A 16,191-nucleotide genomic window follows, 5' to 3' on the forward strand; every position below is an offset into this window, starting at 1 on the left:
AGACTTCAGTACTGTTCTGCTCTGTTAGAGGCTGTGTATGATTCATGATGGACATTTGCTTTTATAAATATTATATTTTCGTGATTGTTTGATATTTTGTTTAAGTTTTGTTTTTGCCTGCCGCTATTATGCACGTTCCTATATGAGGACATTTATTTTGACGCGTTTCCACGAGCGAGGCGCGTTGGGTAACAGGAAATAACGAGCTCATGGTGCAGTGAGCGCTCAACCTATGTTTATGTTTTTTATCTGAGTCAATCCTCCTTCTAATACCTGTCAGAAGCATTGGTTGTGAGTTTATTTAAATCATATATCTTTCTAGAATATTTTGCAGGAGTTTAAACGTGATAAGCAAAGATGTTCATGTTTATGTTTTGCCAATGGCGTGCTGTGTTGATAATGCTTCTAACTGGACTCAGCTATACAAAGAATAGTGTTAAACATATCTTACCTAATGCAGAAGAAGCCGCCTCTTTTTCCGAGTTGCATAGATGTCCACTATCTTCTCTTCTGATAAATTTGCAGTCAAGTCGTTCTCTATATGCAGTAGGGAAAGATTAGAAAATCTGTCCTGAGCCATTGCAGATCGGAGCCAGTTTCTGATTCTTCTCATAACTGAGAAACTTCTTTCTGAAGTAGTAGAGCCAACTGGCAGTGTGAGTGCAAGCTGCAGCAGACGGTAAAAGTTTGGATATTTTTTCTTTCCGTACTTCATCTTGAAGTTTTTTAAGGGTGATCGGCGATGCGATTGCACATTTCACAAGATCCATTTCAGCTGTCACAAGCTGAGGGTGAATCTTAAAGCTCGCATACATGCTTAGTAAAGGACCGATGCCGTTCTTGTCACAGTTGAATACAGCATCACATGCCACACTCAGGGCCATTGCTTCAGTTGAAAATCGCCTGTCCAATTCAGCCAGCATAGTGTCTAAAACAGGGAGATACAAATGACATTTAAATGTCTGTGATTCTGATCCCCATTGCGTCTCATTTTCATCACGCTGTCCAAGTGTGGTTGGTACTATGTACTGCGAAAGCCCGGGAGGTTGTCGCAAAGTTCTTTTTTGTTTTCCTGCAGTTTGGGGGGCACTCTCTGCACAAAAACCAGCGACATCCTCACAAAACATTTTCACCCGCTTCCACATTGCCTCCCATGAACTCTCCTCTCTGCAGCGCTGGAGATGTTATCAGACTATTGACTGCTGAGGCCGCATCAGCCATGGTTGTACTTGCACCTTGCAGACGTTTGTGTGTTACATGTACAACTCTGAGAACTTCCTCGAGAACAATTAAGGACGGATGAAGCGGGAGTCATGTGGTTATACAACCCACTTGCATCAACAGACCACTTTTTTCCCTCTTCTTCCATCTCTTTAAAACAGCGAGTGATGGCAGCATATTGTGATTTGACAGCAGAAACACACCTATATTTGCAAGCCTATCGTGTTTCACTTGGCTGTACTTGCTCTATTGGTTTAAGAGCCAGTGTTTTCTGCATCATGAGAAATCTGCAATGGTTGCTTGGCTCTGTAAACAAGGAGTATAGTTTGTCAATGACATTTAGACACGTTTTAATGTCTCTGTTCACTGTACATGATTCAACGAGTACGAGATTTAGTTTATGTGCCATGCAATGCACATACACAGCAAAGGGGAATTCCTCTCTGATCCGTTGCTGAACTCCAATCAAATGCCCCGACATTACAGAGGCTCCATCATATACCTGAGCAATTATGGGAATGTCCTTCAGCCCACACGACTGCAATCCTTCTTTAATGCCAGAAACAATCCCTGCAGCATCGCGAGAATTGGAACAGTCAACAAAGCAAATAAATCGCTTCTTGATCTGAAGTCCCTCTGTGTATCTAATGCAACCAGAATGTTGCTCAGTCTTTGAGGACTTTGCTTCATCAGCAATAACAGCAAGAAAACCTCTTTTCTTCTGATTGCTGAGCTTCTTTTTCAATACAGTAATTAAAAATAATTTAGCCTTAAAGGGATAGTTCACTTTGAAATTAAATTTTGGTATGTTTTAGCTTACCTGAAGGGCATCCAAGATGTAGGTGTCTTTTTTTCCGCAGTAGTTTCAATTTTGATATTTTTAGGTCAAACCGTTCTTGTCTGACAGTCATATCATGCAGGTCTATGGTCACTGTCTCAAAGAGCACGCACAGAGTCCAAATTAAAACAATTCCCCATCGTCCAAATTAAACAATTCCCCATCGTAAGTACACATTGATGGCCTAAGACACGAAACGAGCGGTTTGTGTGAGAAAACGAACAGTATTTATATCGTTTTTACCTCTTATAACACAACCACGTCCAAGTGATCTGAGGGCGCGAGCGCATCCTGGTGTGTGACGTGTACGCAGACTGGTGCATAGATATATACCCTAGATGTCGCCTTGGCTACGGCAGTTCATTGGAACAAATGTCTTTAATGCGACATCTAGTGTATATATATCTATGCACCAGTCTGCGTACACGTCACACAGCAGGATGCGCCCACGCCCTCAGATCACTTGGACGTGGTTGTGTTATAAGAGGTAAAAACGATATAAATACTGTTCGTTTTCTCACACAAACCGCTCGTTTCGTGTCTTAGGCCATCAATGTGTACTTACGATGGGGAATTGTTTAATTTGGACTCTGTGCATGCTCTTTGAGACAGTGACCATAGACCTGCATTATATGACTGTCAGACAATAACGGTTTGACGTAAAAATATCAAAATTGAAACTACTGCGGAAAAAAATACACCTACATCTTGGATGCCCTTCAGGTAAGCTAAAACATACCAAAATTTAATTTCAAAGTGAACTATCCCTTTAACTTACTCATTATACCCTCAAAAATTATAAGATAAGACAAATAAAATGAGAAAATATGAATTCGGTAATTTTTATTTATTTTTCAAAGCACAAGGCAGGCATTAAACTGACCAAGTACTCCTCGCTGCAGACTGTAGCACTGACATATTCATGTCACGTATGTTTGTCACATAAGTGTTACCACATATGTGCCATATTGCGGTGACAGCGCATGCGCGCTACGCGGTGACGTCACGTGTTTTGACGTCATGCGTCTTTAAACACATGCACAAATTTGACTTTTTTTTTTTAATGTTAATGTATTAAAAAAACCTCTAAAGTAATAATAAAAACTAGCAAAAAGGTGTACAGCGCACATCCATAGTTTTAACTGCCTGATCTAAGGTAAACATAAGGTATTTCAGGGTATATTGTGCAATATCTGTGTAGTACTTTATTTAAAGTTTATTTTCACATTCTGTTGCACTTCACTGTGTAAATTAAAAAATTACTGTAAACATTAATGGCACCTTATATATTTCTTATTTTAATCATTCCACTGTAATAGTTAATAATTGTTTATTTTGTGCATTATATAGGCTATTATAAAACATTTATTCCAATAAAGTAGTTTGAAGTTAAACCAACTACATACAGTACATTGTCAATCTCTTTATCCCATATTATGCATGCCAACTCAAAACCAAACTCATTACAGAGATAATTGTGTAAAAGAAATATGTACACATACATATCTGTACCACACACACACACACACAATTTACTGAGCTTGAAATTTCCCTCCATCACTGAAAAAACAATCAACTGAGCAACAGCCCTCAACCTCCTTTTCGGAATAAAATCCACATAGGCTTCCCTTTCTGCCATCACCTACATACATACACAGAGTCAACGAGTAGGGCACCTAGAACTCTATTGTCTGGAAAAGGCATTCCACAACACCTAATTTAGATAAAATACAGAACAAACAATATTGAATAATTTTGAAGAAAGGTATTAACATAGTAGGTAGTCATACAAGGATTTATTTTAAAAAAATATTTTAAACATATTATAGGAAGATGTTAGACAAACATATGTTTGAGTGTTATTGGCTTTGTCTGTAAAGTACCTAAGAGACTTACTTTGTTTATGAACAACATAAACTAGTTTAAAAAGAAGTTTGTCAAGACAAACTTTAGGTTGGCTTGAGAAAGCCTAGCCTGAAAGTTTGAAATAGTTTTAACAGCTTGGAAGTTTGAAGGTTTTCAGTTTGAAGTTCAAAGTAGTTTTCAAGCTGAAAGGCAATACAGTCTATCTGACACAGACAAACAGATAGACATGACAGATAGGCAGATAGAGATAGATGGACAGACAGACAGATAGATAGGAAGAACAGACAGATAGATGGATAGATTGCACAGACAGAAAGACAGACAGATAGAAATAGATGGACGGAAAGACAGACTTTCTCAAGTACCTTTTACAGTACTCACAACTTAGATTAAAAGAATTTATACTTTCCAGCCATACAAAGTGGGCCTCTTCTCTGAATTTGGGCTTGCTGTCAACATCCCTTCAAATTGCGCAAATTGAAATTGAAAATTGAAAATGCGCTCAATGGAAACACGTCAATTTCACAAAAACTCCCGCTCGCATGAGGTGGTTTTTCAGGCAATTCGAAAAATAAATATTTCGCAAAACTGCAATGGAAACAGTTTTTGCGCATTTACAGGTCACCTGACTTAAAAGGCATGGTGTGTTCGGAGAGAATACGAGACAGAGTTGTTTATTAAATTCATAAAAGACAAAAGAATTACAGGAATACTGGATTCTAAACCTCAAAGAAATGCCACAATCAAGAGCTCAAAGCAGAAATGAGGGAGAAACACCTCATGTGCCGCTCACAGTATAAGGGTCTTTCCTTGCCATTAGGCTAATGCTTTGATAACACGCATACGTCTCCTTCCGTTAATAATAATAATGTCTAGTGCGGTGGCTGTCATATATAAACCTACCAACGTCCGTTGCCATGATTTTTACATACAGTACATACACTACATTTAGGAATGTAAGTTTTACAGTACAATCTGATACTGAGGAACAACATTTATTTTGCAATGCATGCAACAATCAACTACATGACTTAATTAATTTAAGTCTTTCTGCTTTATTCGAAGACATCTTTTTAAACCTTAATTTGTTTAAAGCCATTAACACAAAAGCACAATTGTTAAAACAGCATAAATAATGCTTATTGACTGACTTTTTTTTCATTGAACAAAGATCACAGGGGATACATGTATCACACAAAAAATAGGATAAGAAACTCTATGTAAAGCAAGGCAGTAAAGTACAAGAGATAGTCTTTTTTTTTATATATATAAAAAAAAAATATATATATATATATATATATATATATATATATATATAATAATTCACAAAACATTTAATGCATAGAAACTAAACTTACAATAAATTAATAGAAATAAATAACATTGGAAAAAATAATTAAATCGTCATTTTCAGGAAATCAGGAGGTAACGTTAACTAATGAAACGATAATTTCTTTGAGCAACAGAGCAGATTTAGCGGCCTTTGTTGTTAGTTGATAAACAAAGAGAGTCATAAAATAACTTTAAATCAACACAAACAAGCCTAAAATTGGGCTTAGAATCAGTGACTTTACATTTATGGAGATGAAACTCGTCACATAAAGTTAGCAGTTTTAATCAGTCATCCATCTCCTTTGACCCGGAGTCCCAAATCAAAAACAGCACATTCATAATCTCAAAAGTAAAAAGTTTGTAATAAGCAGAGAAAATAAGACAGGCTACTTCTTTCCAGAACTCCTTTGCATAATCATATTAAAAAAACAAACGTGGTATTGTTTCAAGATTAGAGTTACAGCACTGTGAATAGATGTCTGCTTTATTGACTTACTGCTATCGAATCCTTTGCTGGAAGTGATTCAAATGAACTGCTCGTGCGCACATGCGTATTATAAAAAACAGACGATACGTCATTTGCGCATGCGTGGTAACACAGACGTGACGTACATACGTGATGTGAATACGTGACGTCACCGCGCTACAGTCTGCAGCGAGGGGTGTCTCAAACTGACAGTGCTCGCAGAGACCGTTTACTCACTATGAAACATTGTTACCACATAAACATCTACGTTTAAACAGATATCCACAAACACAGTTTTTAACCGTAAACATGGGTCTAAACATTATAATATACACCGAAGGCTGATAAGGGTCACACACTGTAGCCTCTAGGTACCCTCTCTATGTGGCTCAGACCCCGGTTCCTCGCCTGGGGTCGCAGAATAACAACAGACACCTCCCCGTGGGGCTGGGGAATAATCGTATTATTATTATAACCTTTATTTTACCAGGAAAGAAAGCACATCGAGATTAAAAATCTCTTTTGCAGGAGCGTCCTGGCCAAGATTATCAGTACACAACTCATGTGGGTTTAACAAATAACATTTATCCATACATATATAGAAAACACACAGGCAAATTTAAAATTAAAATTTTCCCTTTTAATTCCCAGTTCAGTCCGCATCACTGGAACCGACAATAAGAAAAAATGCTGAGACCGAAAGCTAAAACTACCTACATATTTTTTACAGATGTATGTCTGAAGACATAAAGGAAGCAGTCCCAGGATAGTTTTATAAATAAAAACATGCCAGTGTTTTTGTCTACGGATAGACGAAGCAGACCATCCAACACGAGCATCCAATGCTGGGATTTTGGGGTCGGCCCAAAATCCCAGCATAAGAGATGGTTATTAAACTTACCAATAGCATGTTTAGATAATCCAATACTGATGAGTCGTTGTAGCAGTATGGTATGATCAACAATATCAAATGCTTTGGATAGATCAATGAATAAGGCTACACAGTGTTGCTTTTTGCCCACAGATTCTATGAAGTCGTTTAGTACTTTTAAGGCTGCCGTAGTTGTACTATGTTGTTTTCTGAAACCAGATTGAAAACTTTTATTTAACTTATTTGATTGAAAAGTCTTAAGTGGCCCAGCCCAAGGGAAATGGTGGGGTCATCAGCTCGATTGGCACATCAACTGCCTCGAGTTGATGGCTGTATTTCTGGCCCTGACGGCTTGCCCTGGGCGATACCAGAGAGGAGAGACCTTCTGTCTCAAGCACAGGGGGACAATATTTCTCATGCTCATGTCTATAGCTCATGTCTGATATGTTCTTCGCATTCTTGTGTGCAAACACTAAACAACCGTAAGGGGTCCAGACACCCCCTGTGCTGCGGTTTGGGTATTCTCATTCCCAATGCGCTGAAACAAGCACAGCATTGAGTGTATCTTTTGAAAGGGAATGTCTCGGGTTACTTGACTGTGGACTTGGAATTAAGCCTTTCCCCCGTTATTATTTGATTCACGGGACCGGACACCAGTTATCTTGCCAAGAAAAATCTTTATTCTTATATGTCAGGAGAGAAACTTGAGAAGATGTTATATTCATGCCAGGTCTATGTGTTTCCATGTTTCTCTGCTGTAGTACAGTAAGATTGAGCTTATATACATCACAGAGAGAGTTGCAGCTTCCTTGTAAGGTAGAAAAACATGTTGACCAAATGCTTACATGTGGCACAATCCACTATCCACATTAAGAAACTAATTCTTCAGTGTATACATTAGTGGTACACAAATGGTACGTTTGCATCAGTTGAAACATTCATTTTCTTGCAAAGAGCATACCAACTGAAGTATCATCATTTTAACATCTCTGCTGTGAACATTGCATACCTCTAAGCAAAATATAACTCTACCAGCTCCCCTCCCTGTGTCTGTGTCTAGAATATGATCCTTAAACACGTGTACATGCAATCTATAGTCTAACTCATGCTTTTTAAACTTCATAAGATAATACAACTGGTTATGAATATTAATAAAGAATAATAATACAGATACATAATATTAAATAATGAAATTATTAGAGATGCACCGATTGATCGGCTGGTGACCGGAATTGGCCGATTTTCACGTGATCGGCCGTGACCGGTGACCGGTGACCGGCCGGTCAGTCTGACAAATGCCGATTTTATGCCGGTCAAATGCACTTGGGCGCCGCATGATTAACATTGCGCAACATCAGCATCACACGTGACGTGCACACGGAACACACATGTAGAAAACCTCGTGAATTACGTCCGTTCAGACTGCAAGCGCGTATGTTTTTTTCGGCGTGCACGTTAATCAATAAGTGCATTCACAACGGGAGCAGGAGCAGCGCGTGAGCGTCAAGCAGGAGCGTCGCGAGCAGTGAAGCGCGTGTTTCGGCGCCGAGTCTATTTGCTGCACTGCTCGCGCTCAATTAAAGGGAAAGCACACTTTGATGGACAAAATAGCCTAAATAGGGTTTCACAAAAAAAGTGCCCAAAATGCACAGAATTTGCGTGTTTTAACAAGAACTGGAGTAGGCTATGTCAGAAAAGAAAACGAAGACTAATATTTATAGAAAATGTACCCAATTTTAAACTTGTTTTATTATTCAGTTTGTACAAGTGATTGCAATAGGCCTGTGTGTGTGTGTGCTTTGAGAAATATCTTTATACTGCAAGGCTATATTTATTTTATTTTTTATTTATATATTATTTTATTGCCATTCCCTGTTTTCATACAGACGTTTAGTTTGCTAAATACATATATAAAAAAATTTATTGGATATTGAATGTGAAAAGGAAATGGTTCTTCCATAACACTGCACTTTAGATGTGTGTGAACTATGAAAATTGTAAAATGTTCTATTACAGAAAAGATATAAAATAAATATTTGTGTGTGCTGTAAAGTGGTTAGAAAAAATGAAATCGGAATCGGCTAAAATCGGTATCGGCAGGTCAAACTTAATGAAGAATCGGAAATCGGAATCGGCCCAGAAAATTGTAATCGGTGCATCTCTAGAAATTATATTAAAAGATGAAATTTTAGTCTTCAACTGTAACCCTGTTCCCTGAAAAAGCATGAATGAGATGATTCGCTTTATTGCCACACTGAGGATGTCCCAGGACTGCTTTTCAGACAAAATTATTCCTTGCGATGCACGTGTGATGCATCTAATTATAGCCTCTGACACACACTCATTCCGATGACATCATTGTCTGAGGCTATAAAAGCTCAAAGTCAATTCCATTGACGTGTTGCACACATATATTCACTGCTGGTCACACAAAAAGCATTCCCAATGCGCTGAATCAAGTGTAGCATATCATTCCTGCTTTTTCAGGGAACAGGGTTACAGTCAAGTAACCCGAGACGATTTCAGTGGTGTGAAGGAAAATCCGTTTCCCATGCACTTGGAGAGGACGAGGACTCGAGCTTGAATTGATACGGTAAAACCGATGCCATAGTTACTGTTCGTATCACTGTGCATCAAGTGCTGAGGAAGATCCGGAGCTGAAATTCAGATATGTTTAATGGGTGTTTCTGTTTAGTTTCTGACACGAACTGTAAGCAGTAGACCAATCACAACAGACTGGGCCATCTAACCAATCAGGGTAGAGCAGGCTCTCAGAAAGGAGGGGTTTAGAGAGACTGAGTCCTTTTTTGAACTGTTTCAGTCACTGTGAGAAAAGAGCTGATGCTACAATGTATATTTTGAGAAATTTAATGTTCCCTTTCATCCTGGGAACTCCAACGTGTCGTCGGGGGAGTTCCCTGACGAATTGGGATCACGCTAGGGAGACCAACTGCCTACGAGTGAATTAAAACGAGCCAATGAAATTGGCATGCAAGATTTGCATTCCGCAGCCCGCCTACCAGCGCGGGTATAAAAGACGGAAGCAACGCACTCATAGTGCTTTTTGCTTCGGAGCCGACCGATTGTGTCCTCTCTGAGTGAATGAGCTTTAAGATTGTATCTATCTTACGCTCTACGAGTCTGCTGTTTCGGGAAGGGATCTCTCTGTGTTGGCGTGACGGCGTTTCAGCGACCGCGCGATTTCCTGTCTGCCGGCTGCGTCTACACACTTGTTAATTCAAAAGCTGTTTTCACAGCTGGTAAACGGTTGAGTGCGCACAGCGGGCTTGCAGTTTCCCCGCTGTGTTGCCGCGTTGGGTCCCTGTGTGCTTCAGCACAATAAGGAGAGTACTTTCTTCCTGAAAGAGCAACACGAGTGAAGATTGCGTCCTTTTCAGGATGACGTTTCACTCGTGTGTTTCTGGATGCAATCGTTTCCTGTCCTCATATGACGGCCACGTTCATTGTTTCACATGCCTAATCAGTGTGTGAGACTACGTTCGTGGGTGGTTCATGTTCTCTCAGGAGTGCATGACCACGTCGGCACGTTGTTCGTCTCCCCTTTTTAAAGGCTCGAGCCGCTCAGCGTGCCATGTGCCGTCGAGCGCCGGTTGACAGCGTGGGTTGTCACGGCAACCCAGCGCGTCATTCGGCGCTCAAGATGCGTGGTCAAGATCAAGACTCGCGTGCCTCTATGAGGTGAGTCCCTTTGCTTATTTCCCGATCTAGTTTCTCTTCTGGTGCACCAGAGGAGGGCTACTTTGGCGAATAACATTGGTGATCTGAGGGTTACAGTGAGCACGAACCACTCACTCCTCTAGCGCATCACAAACATGCTGAGACTGTGTTCGTGGGTGGTTTGTGCTCTCTACATGAGAGCATGACCACGTCGGCACGTTGTTCGTCTTGCCTGAGGGCTTGAACGCTCAGCGTGCCGTGTGCCATCGAGGAGATGGCCACGTTCACTGTCTTGCATGCCTGGTTGACGGCCATGATCGCTGTTTCACATGCCTAATCAGTGTGTTGAAGCTGCGTTCATGGGTGGTTCATGTTCTCTCAGGAGTGCATGACCACGTCGGCACGTTGTTCGTCTCCCCTTTCTCGTAAAGGCTTGAGCCGCTCAGCGTGCCGTGTGCCGTCGAGGCTTTGAATGGGATTTTGGTCCTTCTCATGAGGGACCAAGCATTTCATTCGGGGCCCCAGGGGAGGACAGATGTCGATCGCTACATCGGAGAGAGGGCTGTTATACTCTGAAAATTATGCTGAGTTCCTACTGTAATGGTGTGTTCTCATGCTGAGTTCCTACTGTAATGGTGTGTTCTCATGCTGAGTTCCTACTGTAATGGTGTGTTCTCATGCTGAGTTCCTACTGTAATGGTGTGTTCTCATGCTGAAGATTCAGACTTGACAGCCACACTTCCTGGGTCTAAAGTGCCTAGATGCGTGTGAAAAATTTTGGCAGTATGGAAGCATTTTGGTGCCAATATGGCAAGCCAAACATGCCTAAATCTGCAGAAGTTTTTCCTCTCTCACTACCCCTGCACATTCAGTGCACGTGGGTAGTTCTGATTCGGGGTGGAGCTGTGCTTAGTGACTGACCGTGATTAGTCACAGCGCTGGCCCTCGGTCAGACGATGTCCACACTGGTGGTCCAGAAGCGCCTCAAAACCGCCCGCTCGGAGTTCGTTTCCCCCCCGCAAAGGGTAAGGGAAACGACCCTGAGAGGAGTGACCCAGAGTATGTGATGTCTGCTCTTCGGGAGTGTGTGTCATCACCACTCCTTCCCCCGGGGGAGGGCCGGGTGGAGAATTTATTTTCTGTTCCGCCGCTGGTCATCCAGTCAGCGGTACCCAAATTTGAGCAGTCCACTTCCTCTGAGTCACTCACGGGCCCCCAGTGCTCAGATGACAGTAAGGGCTTCGGCCTTGTCACTCTCGTCTCTCGCTGGGTGAGGAGGAAACCAGGACTCGATGCCCCCGGGCCTCGCTCCTCGTTTCCCCTCACGGTCGAGTCTGGCAGACCAGTAAGACCAGTCTCCCCCGTCTGAGAGGGTCAGAATGGCAGTGCGCGCCGCCCACGAACGGCGCCACTCTCGTTCCCCTCTCTCCAGCTCGCGGATAGCAGTGACGCAGCCTCGGCTGCGTTGCTCCTGTCTGCAGCTGGGCCCGGAGGCGCAGAGACCAGGTCACGAGGAGTCAGGGCCTCGTTCCTCGTCTCTCCCCCTCCCCTCGCCACCGGGCAGCCCACAGCAGAATGCCCACGGGCCTTCTCTGCCGTCTGCCCACAGGTGGAAGCAGGTTGGTGTCAAAACGCCCAGACCCCACTGTCGGTCGCTACAATGCCACCAGAGCCGGGTCCCTGTCTTCCACCTCGCTGCCCCTCCACAGGTACGCCGGTGGTTCGGGTGGGTTTGTTGGGACGGTATCTGGAAGCCTGGCTAGCGCTTCCGGGTCCGTCCCGATGGCTCATCCGCACCATTCGGTTCGGCTATGCAATTCAGTTTGCACGCCGGCCTCCCAAGTTCAGGGGCGTCCACTTCACCTGTGTGCAGTCAGTGGGTGCCCCTGTCTTGCGGAAAGAGATTGATGTCCTGCTGGCGAAGGACGCGATCGAGCCGGTCCCTCCTGCCGAGATGAGGTCCGGGTTTAACAGCCCATACTTCATTGTACCCAAGAAAGGCGGTGGGTTACGGCCAATCCTGGACCTGCAAGTTTTGAATCGGGCCCTGCACAAACTCCCGTTCAAAATGCTCACGCAGAAGCGCATTTTCGAATGCATCCGTCCCCGGGATTGGTTTGCAGCGATCGACCTGAAGGACGCGTACTTTCACGTCTCGATTCTTCCTCGACACAGACCGTTTCTATGGTTTGCGTTCGAGGGTCGTGCGTATCAGTACAAAGTCCTACCCTTCGGGCTGGCCCTGTCGCCTTGTGTCTTCACGAAAGTCGCGGAGGCGGCCATTGTTCCCATGAGAGAACAAGGCGTTCGCATTCTCAACTATCTCGATGACTGGCTCATTCTAGCTCACTCGCGAGATGTGTTGTGCGATCACAGGGACATGGTGCTCCGGCACCTCAGTCGGTTGGGGCTTCAGGTCAACTGGGACAAGAGCAAACTCTGCCCCGTGCAGAGAATCTCTTATCTCAGTATGGAACTGGACTCGGTCGCCCAGACTGCGCGCCTTACAGAGGAGCGCGTCCAGTCAGTGCTCACCTGCCTCAAGTCCTTTCGAGGCAGGACAGCGGTTCCACTGAAACAATTTCAGAGGCTCCTGGGGCATATGGCAGCCGCAGCCGCAGTAACGCCGCTCGGCTTGTTACATATGAGACCGCTTCAGCACTGGCTTCACGATCGAGTCCCGAGGTGGGCGTGGCAGAGCGGTACGCTCCGGGTCAAAGTTACCCTGCGCTGCCGCCAAACCTTCTTCCCATGGTCGGACCCTGTGTTTCTACGGGCCGGAGTGCCCCTAGTCCAGGTTTCCAGGCATGCTGTGGTGTTCACGGATGCCTCTGCCATGGGTTGGGGGGCCATGTACAACGGGCATGCAGTCTCGGGTCTGTGGACGGGGCCCCAGCTGCATTGGCACATCAACTGCCTAGAGTTGCAAGCAGTACATCTAGCTTTGTGTTGCCTCAAGGGGTTTCTCAGACACAAGCATGTACTGGTCCGAACGGACAGCACTGCGACCGTTGCGTACATCAACCTTCAAGGTGGTCTACGCTCCCGTCGTATGTCGCGACTCGCCTCCCACCTCCTCCTATGGAGTCAGAAGCATCTGAGGTCGCTTCGTGCCATTCATCTTCCAGGGGAGCTCAACCGTGTGGCAGACGAGCTCTCACGGTTGCCTCCCGTCAGGAGAATGGCGACTCCATCCCCAGTCGGTCCAGCTGATTTGGAGTGTCTTCGGAGTCGCACAGGTAGACCTGTTTGCTTCTCCGGACACGACCAGTGGTTTTACTCCCTGACCGAGGGGACCCTCGGCACGGATGCCCTGCCTCACAGCTGGCCACGGGACCTACGCAAGTATGCGTTTCCCCCAGTGAGCCTTCTTGCACAGACTCTGTGCAAGGTCAGGGAGGACGAGGAGCGGGTCCTGTTAGTGGCGACGTATTGGCCCACCAGGACTTGGTTCACGGAACTTATGCTCCTCACGACAGCCCCTCCTTGGCCGATTCCTCTGAGGAAGGACCTTCTTTCTCAGAGACGGGGCACTCTATGGCACCCGCGTCCAGACCTCTGGAAACTCCATGTCTGGTCCCTGGACGGGACGCGGAGGTTCTAGATGGCCTGCCACAGGCAGTGGTAGATACCATCTCTTCAGCTAGAGCCCCCTCTACGAGGCACCTCTACGTTCTGAAGTGGAACCTGTTCGTCGGCTGGTGTTCCCATGGGGAGAACCCACGAACTTGCCCGATCAGAGTCGTGCTTTCCTTCCTGCAAGATGGGTTGGAGCGAAGGCTGTCTCCCTCCACCCTCAAAGTGTATGTCGCCGCAATAGCAGCGCATCACGATGCAGTAGAAGGTAAGTCCTTGGGGAAGCACGACCTGATCATCAGATTCCTTAAGGGTGCTAGGAGGTTAAATCCACCTCGTGCTTTGCACTCTGTACCCTCTTGGGACCTAGCTCTGGTTCTTAGAGCTCTTCAAAGTCCTCCCTTTGAGCCCTTGTCAACAGTCGAGTTGAATATCCTGTCCATTAAGACAGCGCTCCTGTTGGCATTGGCCTCTTTCAAGAAGGTCGGGGATCTGCAGGCTTTTTCGGTCGACGAATCGTGCCTAGAGTTCGGGCCGGGCCTTTCTCATGTTGTATTGAGACCCCGGCTCGGATATGTGCCCAAGGTTCCTACCACTCCCTTCGTGGACCAGGTAGTGAACCTGCAAGCGCTGCCCCAGGAGGAGGCAGACCCAGCCCTAGCTTTTCTCTGTCCCATCCGCGCACTGCGGGTTTATTTTGACAGAACGCAAAGCTTCAGAACCTCAGATCAGCTCTTTGTCTGTTACGGAGGCCAGCAGAAGGGGAAGGCTGTCTCCAAGCAGAGGTTAGCTCACTGGTTAGTGGATGCTATCACCCGAGCATATGACTCTCTGGGTGAGCCTTGTCCTCCCAGGTTGCGCGCTCACTCTACTAGAGGTGTTGCCGCTTCCTGGGCTCTGGCTCAAGGCGCCTCGCTGTCAGACATCTGTAGAGCTGCGGGCTGGGCGACACCGAACACGTTCGCTAGATTCTATAGCCTACGTGTGGAACCTGTTTCCTCCCGAGTACTCGCTACGGCCAGTGGTGCGAGGGAATAGGTTGTGTCGGTTTGCTACGCCACTCCGTGCCTCGGCCGGATACATGCGTCTTTTGCTCCGTTGGCGCCCTACGTCGGTGAGCCTCGTGAGTTCCTCCATCACCCCTCCGGTGCCAGGCGTGGCGGACCGCCTGGCGCCAGGTCTGCTACCTCTAGTAGGAGTTGTTAGTAGACTGGGTGTCTTTCCAGTGGTCTCTACGGTGGCCCATGATGCCACGTGCAGTTCAGCCGTGTCTTCCCCTTGACAGACTCGTTCTGTCGTCCCTGTTGAGTACGCTCCCACTCCCCTCGGATTGGGACTACCTCAGGGACTGCCATATGTTTCACTACCCTAAATGGTTAGTACAAATGTGTTTCCAGGCCTTCTTCAGGCAGGCTGAGCTTCCGCAGCGTTCCCCCACCCCCCCTGGGGGTTAGGGCACGCTTTCCCAGTGTTATCCAAAATCCACTGTGCGGGTCTTGCGGAACAGCAGTGTGATTCCCTAGCTAGCTCCCGCAACTTATTCAAGAAACTGCTGCAGGGTAGCTTAGCTGGGCGCTGGAATGGGCCAGCACCATGGCGTTTTACTTGGGATCCCAATTCGTCAGGGAACTCCCCCGACGACACGTTGGAGTTCCCAGGACGAAAGGGAACGTCTCGGTTACGTATGTAACCCTCGTTCCCTGAGTACAGGGAACGGAGACGTGTCGTCCCGTCGCCATGTTGCTGTACCTTCACAGAGGACTGGACACTGTTCGGCTCCTCAGCGAAAAGCACTATGAGTGCGTTGCTTCCGTCTTTTATACCCGCGCTGGTAGGCGGGCTGCGGAATGCAAATCTTGCATGCCAATTTCATTGGCCCGTTTTAATTCACTCGTAGGCAGTTGGTCTCCCTAGCGTGATCCCAATTCGTCAGGGAACTCCCCCGACGTACTCAGGGAACGAGGGTTACATACGTAACCGAGACGTTTTTATTTTACTTTGGATGCATATTTTAGTAAACTCTCCTTTGTCTTAGGTTGTTTAACACGTTTGTCAAGGCACAGGAATGTGAAGAGACACTGAAGAGTTTCAAAGAGCTCTGTAAGCACCTGAATGTCGAACCCATGGACTACAACTTCTACAGAAAACTGAAGGACAAACTCAACTACTGGAAGGCCAAACAACTCTGGGAGAAGATCGACAAGAGAGTCGAATCAGAAAATCAGGAGTGTAAACAGAATAAGGTATGTCACAAAAACAAGGAACCATTTAAATAGCCTGAATAATTTCAGATATTTCCATCTATGGCATGGTTTAATGCTGGGCAAAAGAAACCCAATCACT

At 45.4% G+C, this 16,191-nt stretch overlaps 1 protein-coding gene across 1 annotated transcript in view; it reads left to right on the forward strand.

Moving 5' to 3' along the window:
* LOC311075128 (F-actin-monooxygenase mical1-like) overlaps window positions 1-16,191 on the forward strand; it is a 146,567-nt gene that overhangs the window by 75,088 nt on the left and 55,288 nt on the right. Inside the window, exon 8 of the mRNA XM_084102292.1 lies at window positions 15,884-16,091. Within this exon, the coding sequence (XP_083958418.1) occupies window positions 15,884-16,091 (208 nt within the window). The remainder of the gene's footprint in view (window positions 1-15,883; window positions 16,092-16,191) is intronic.

The sequence above is a fragment of the Abramis brama genome (assembly GCF_963993115.1).
Source record: "Abramis brama genome assembly, chromosome: 2".
Classification (NCBI taxonomy): Eukaryota; Metazoa; Chordata; class Actinopteri; order Cypriniformes; family Leuciscidae; genus Abramis; species Abramis brama.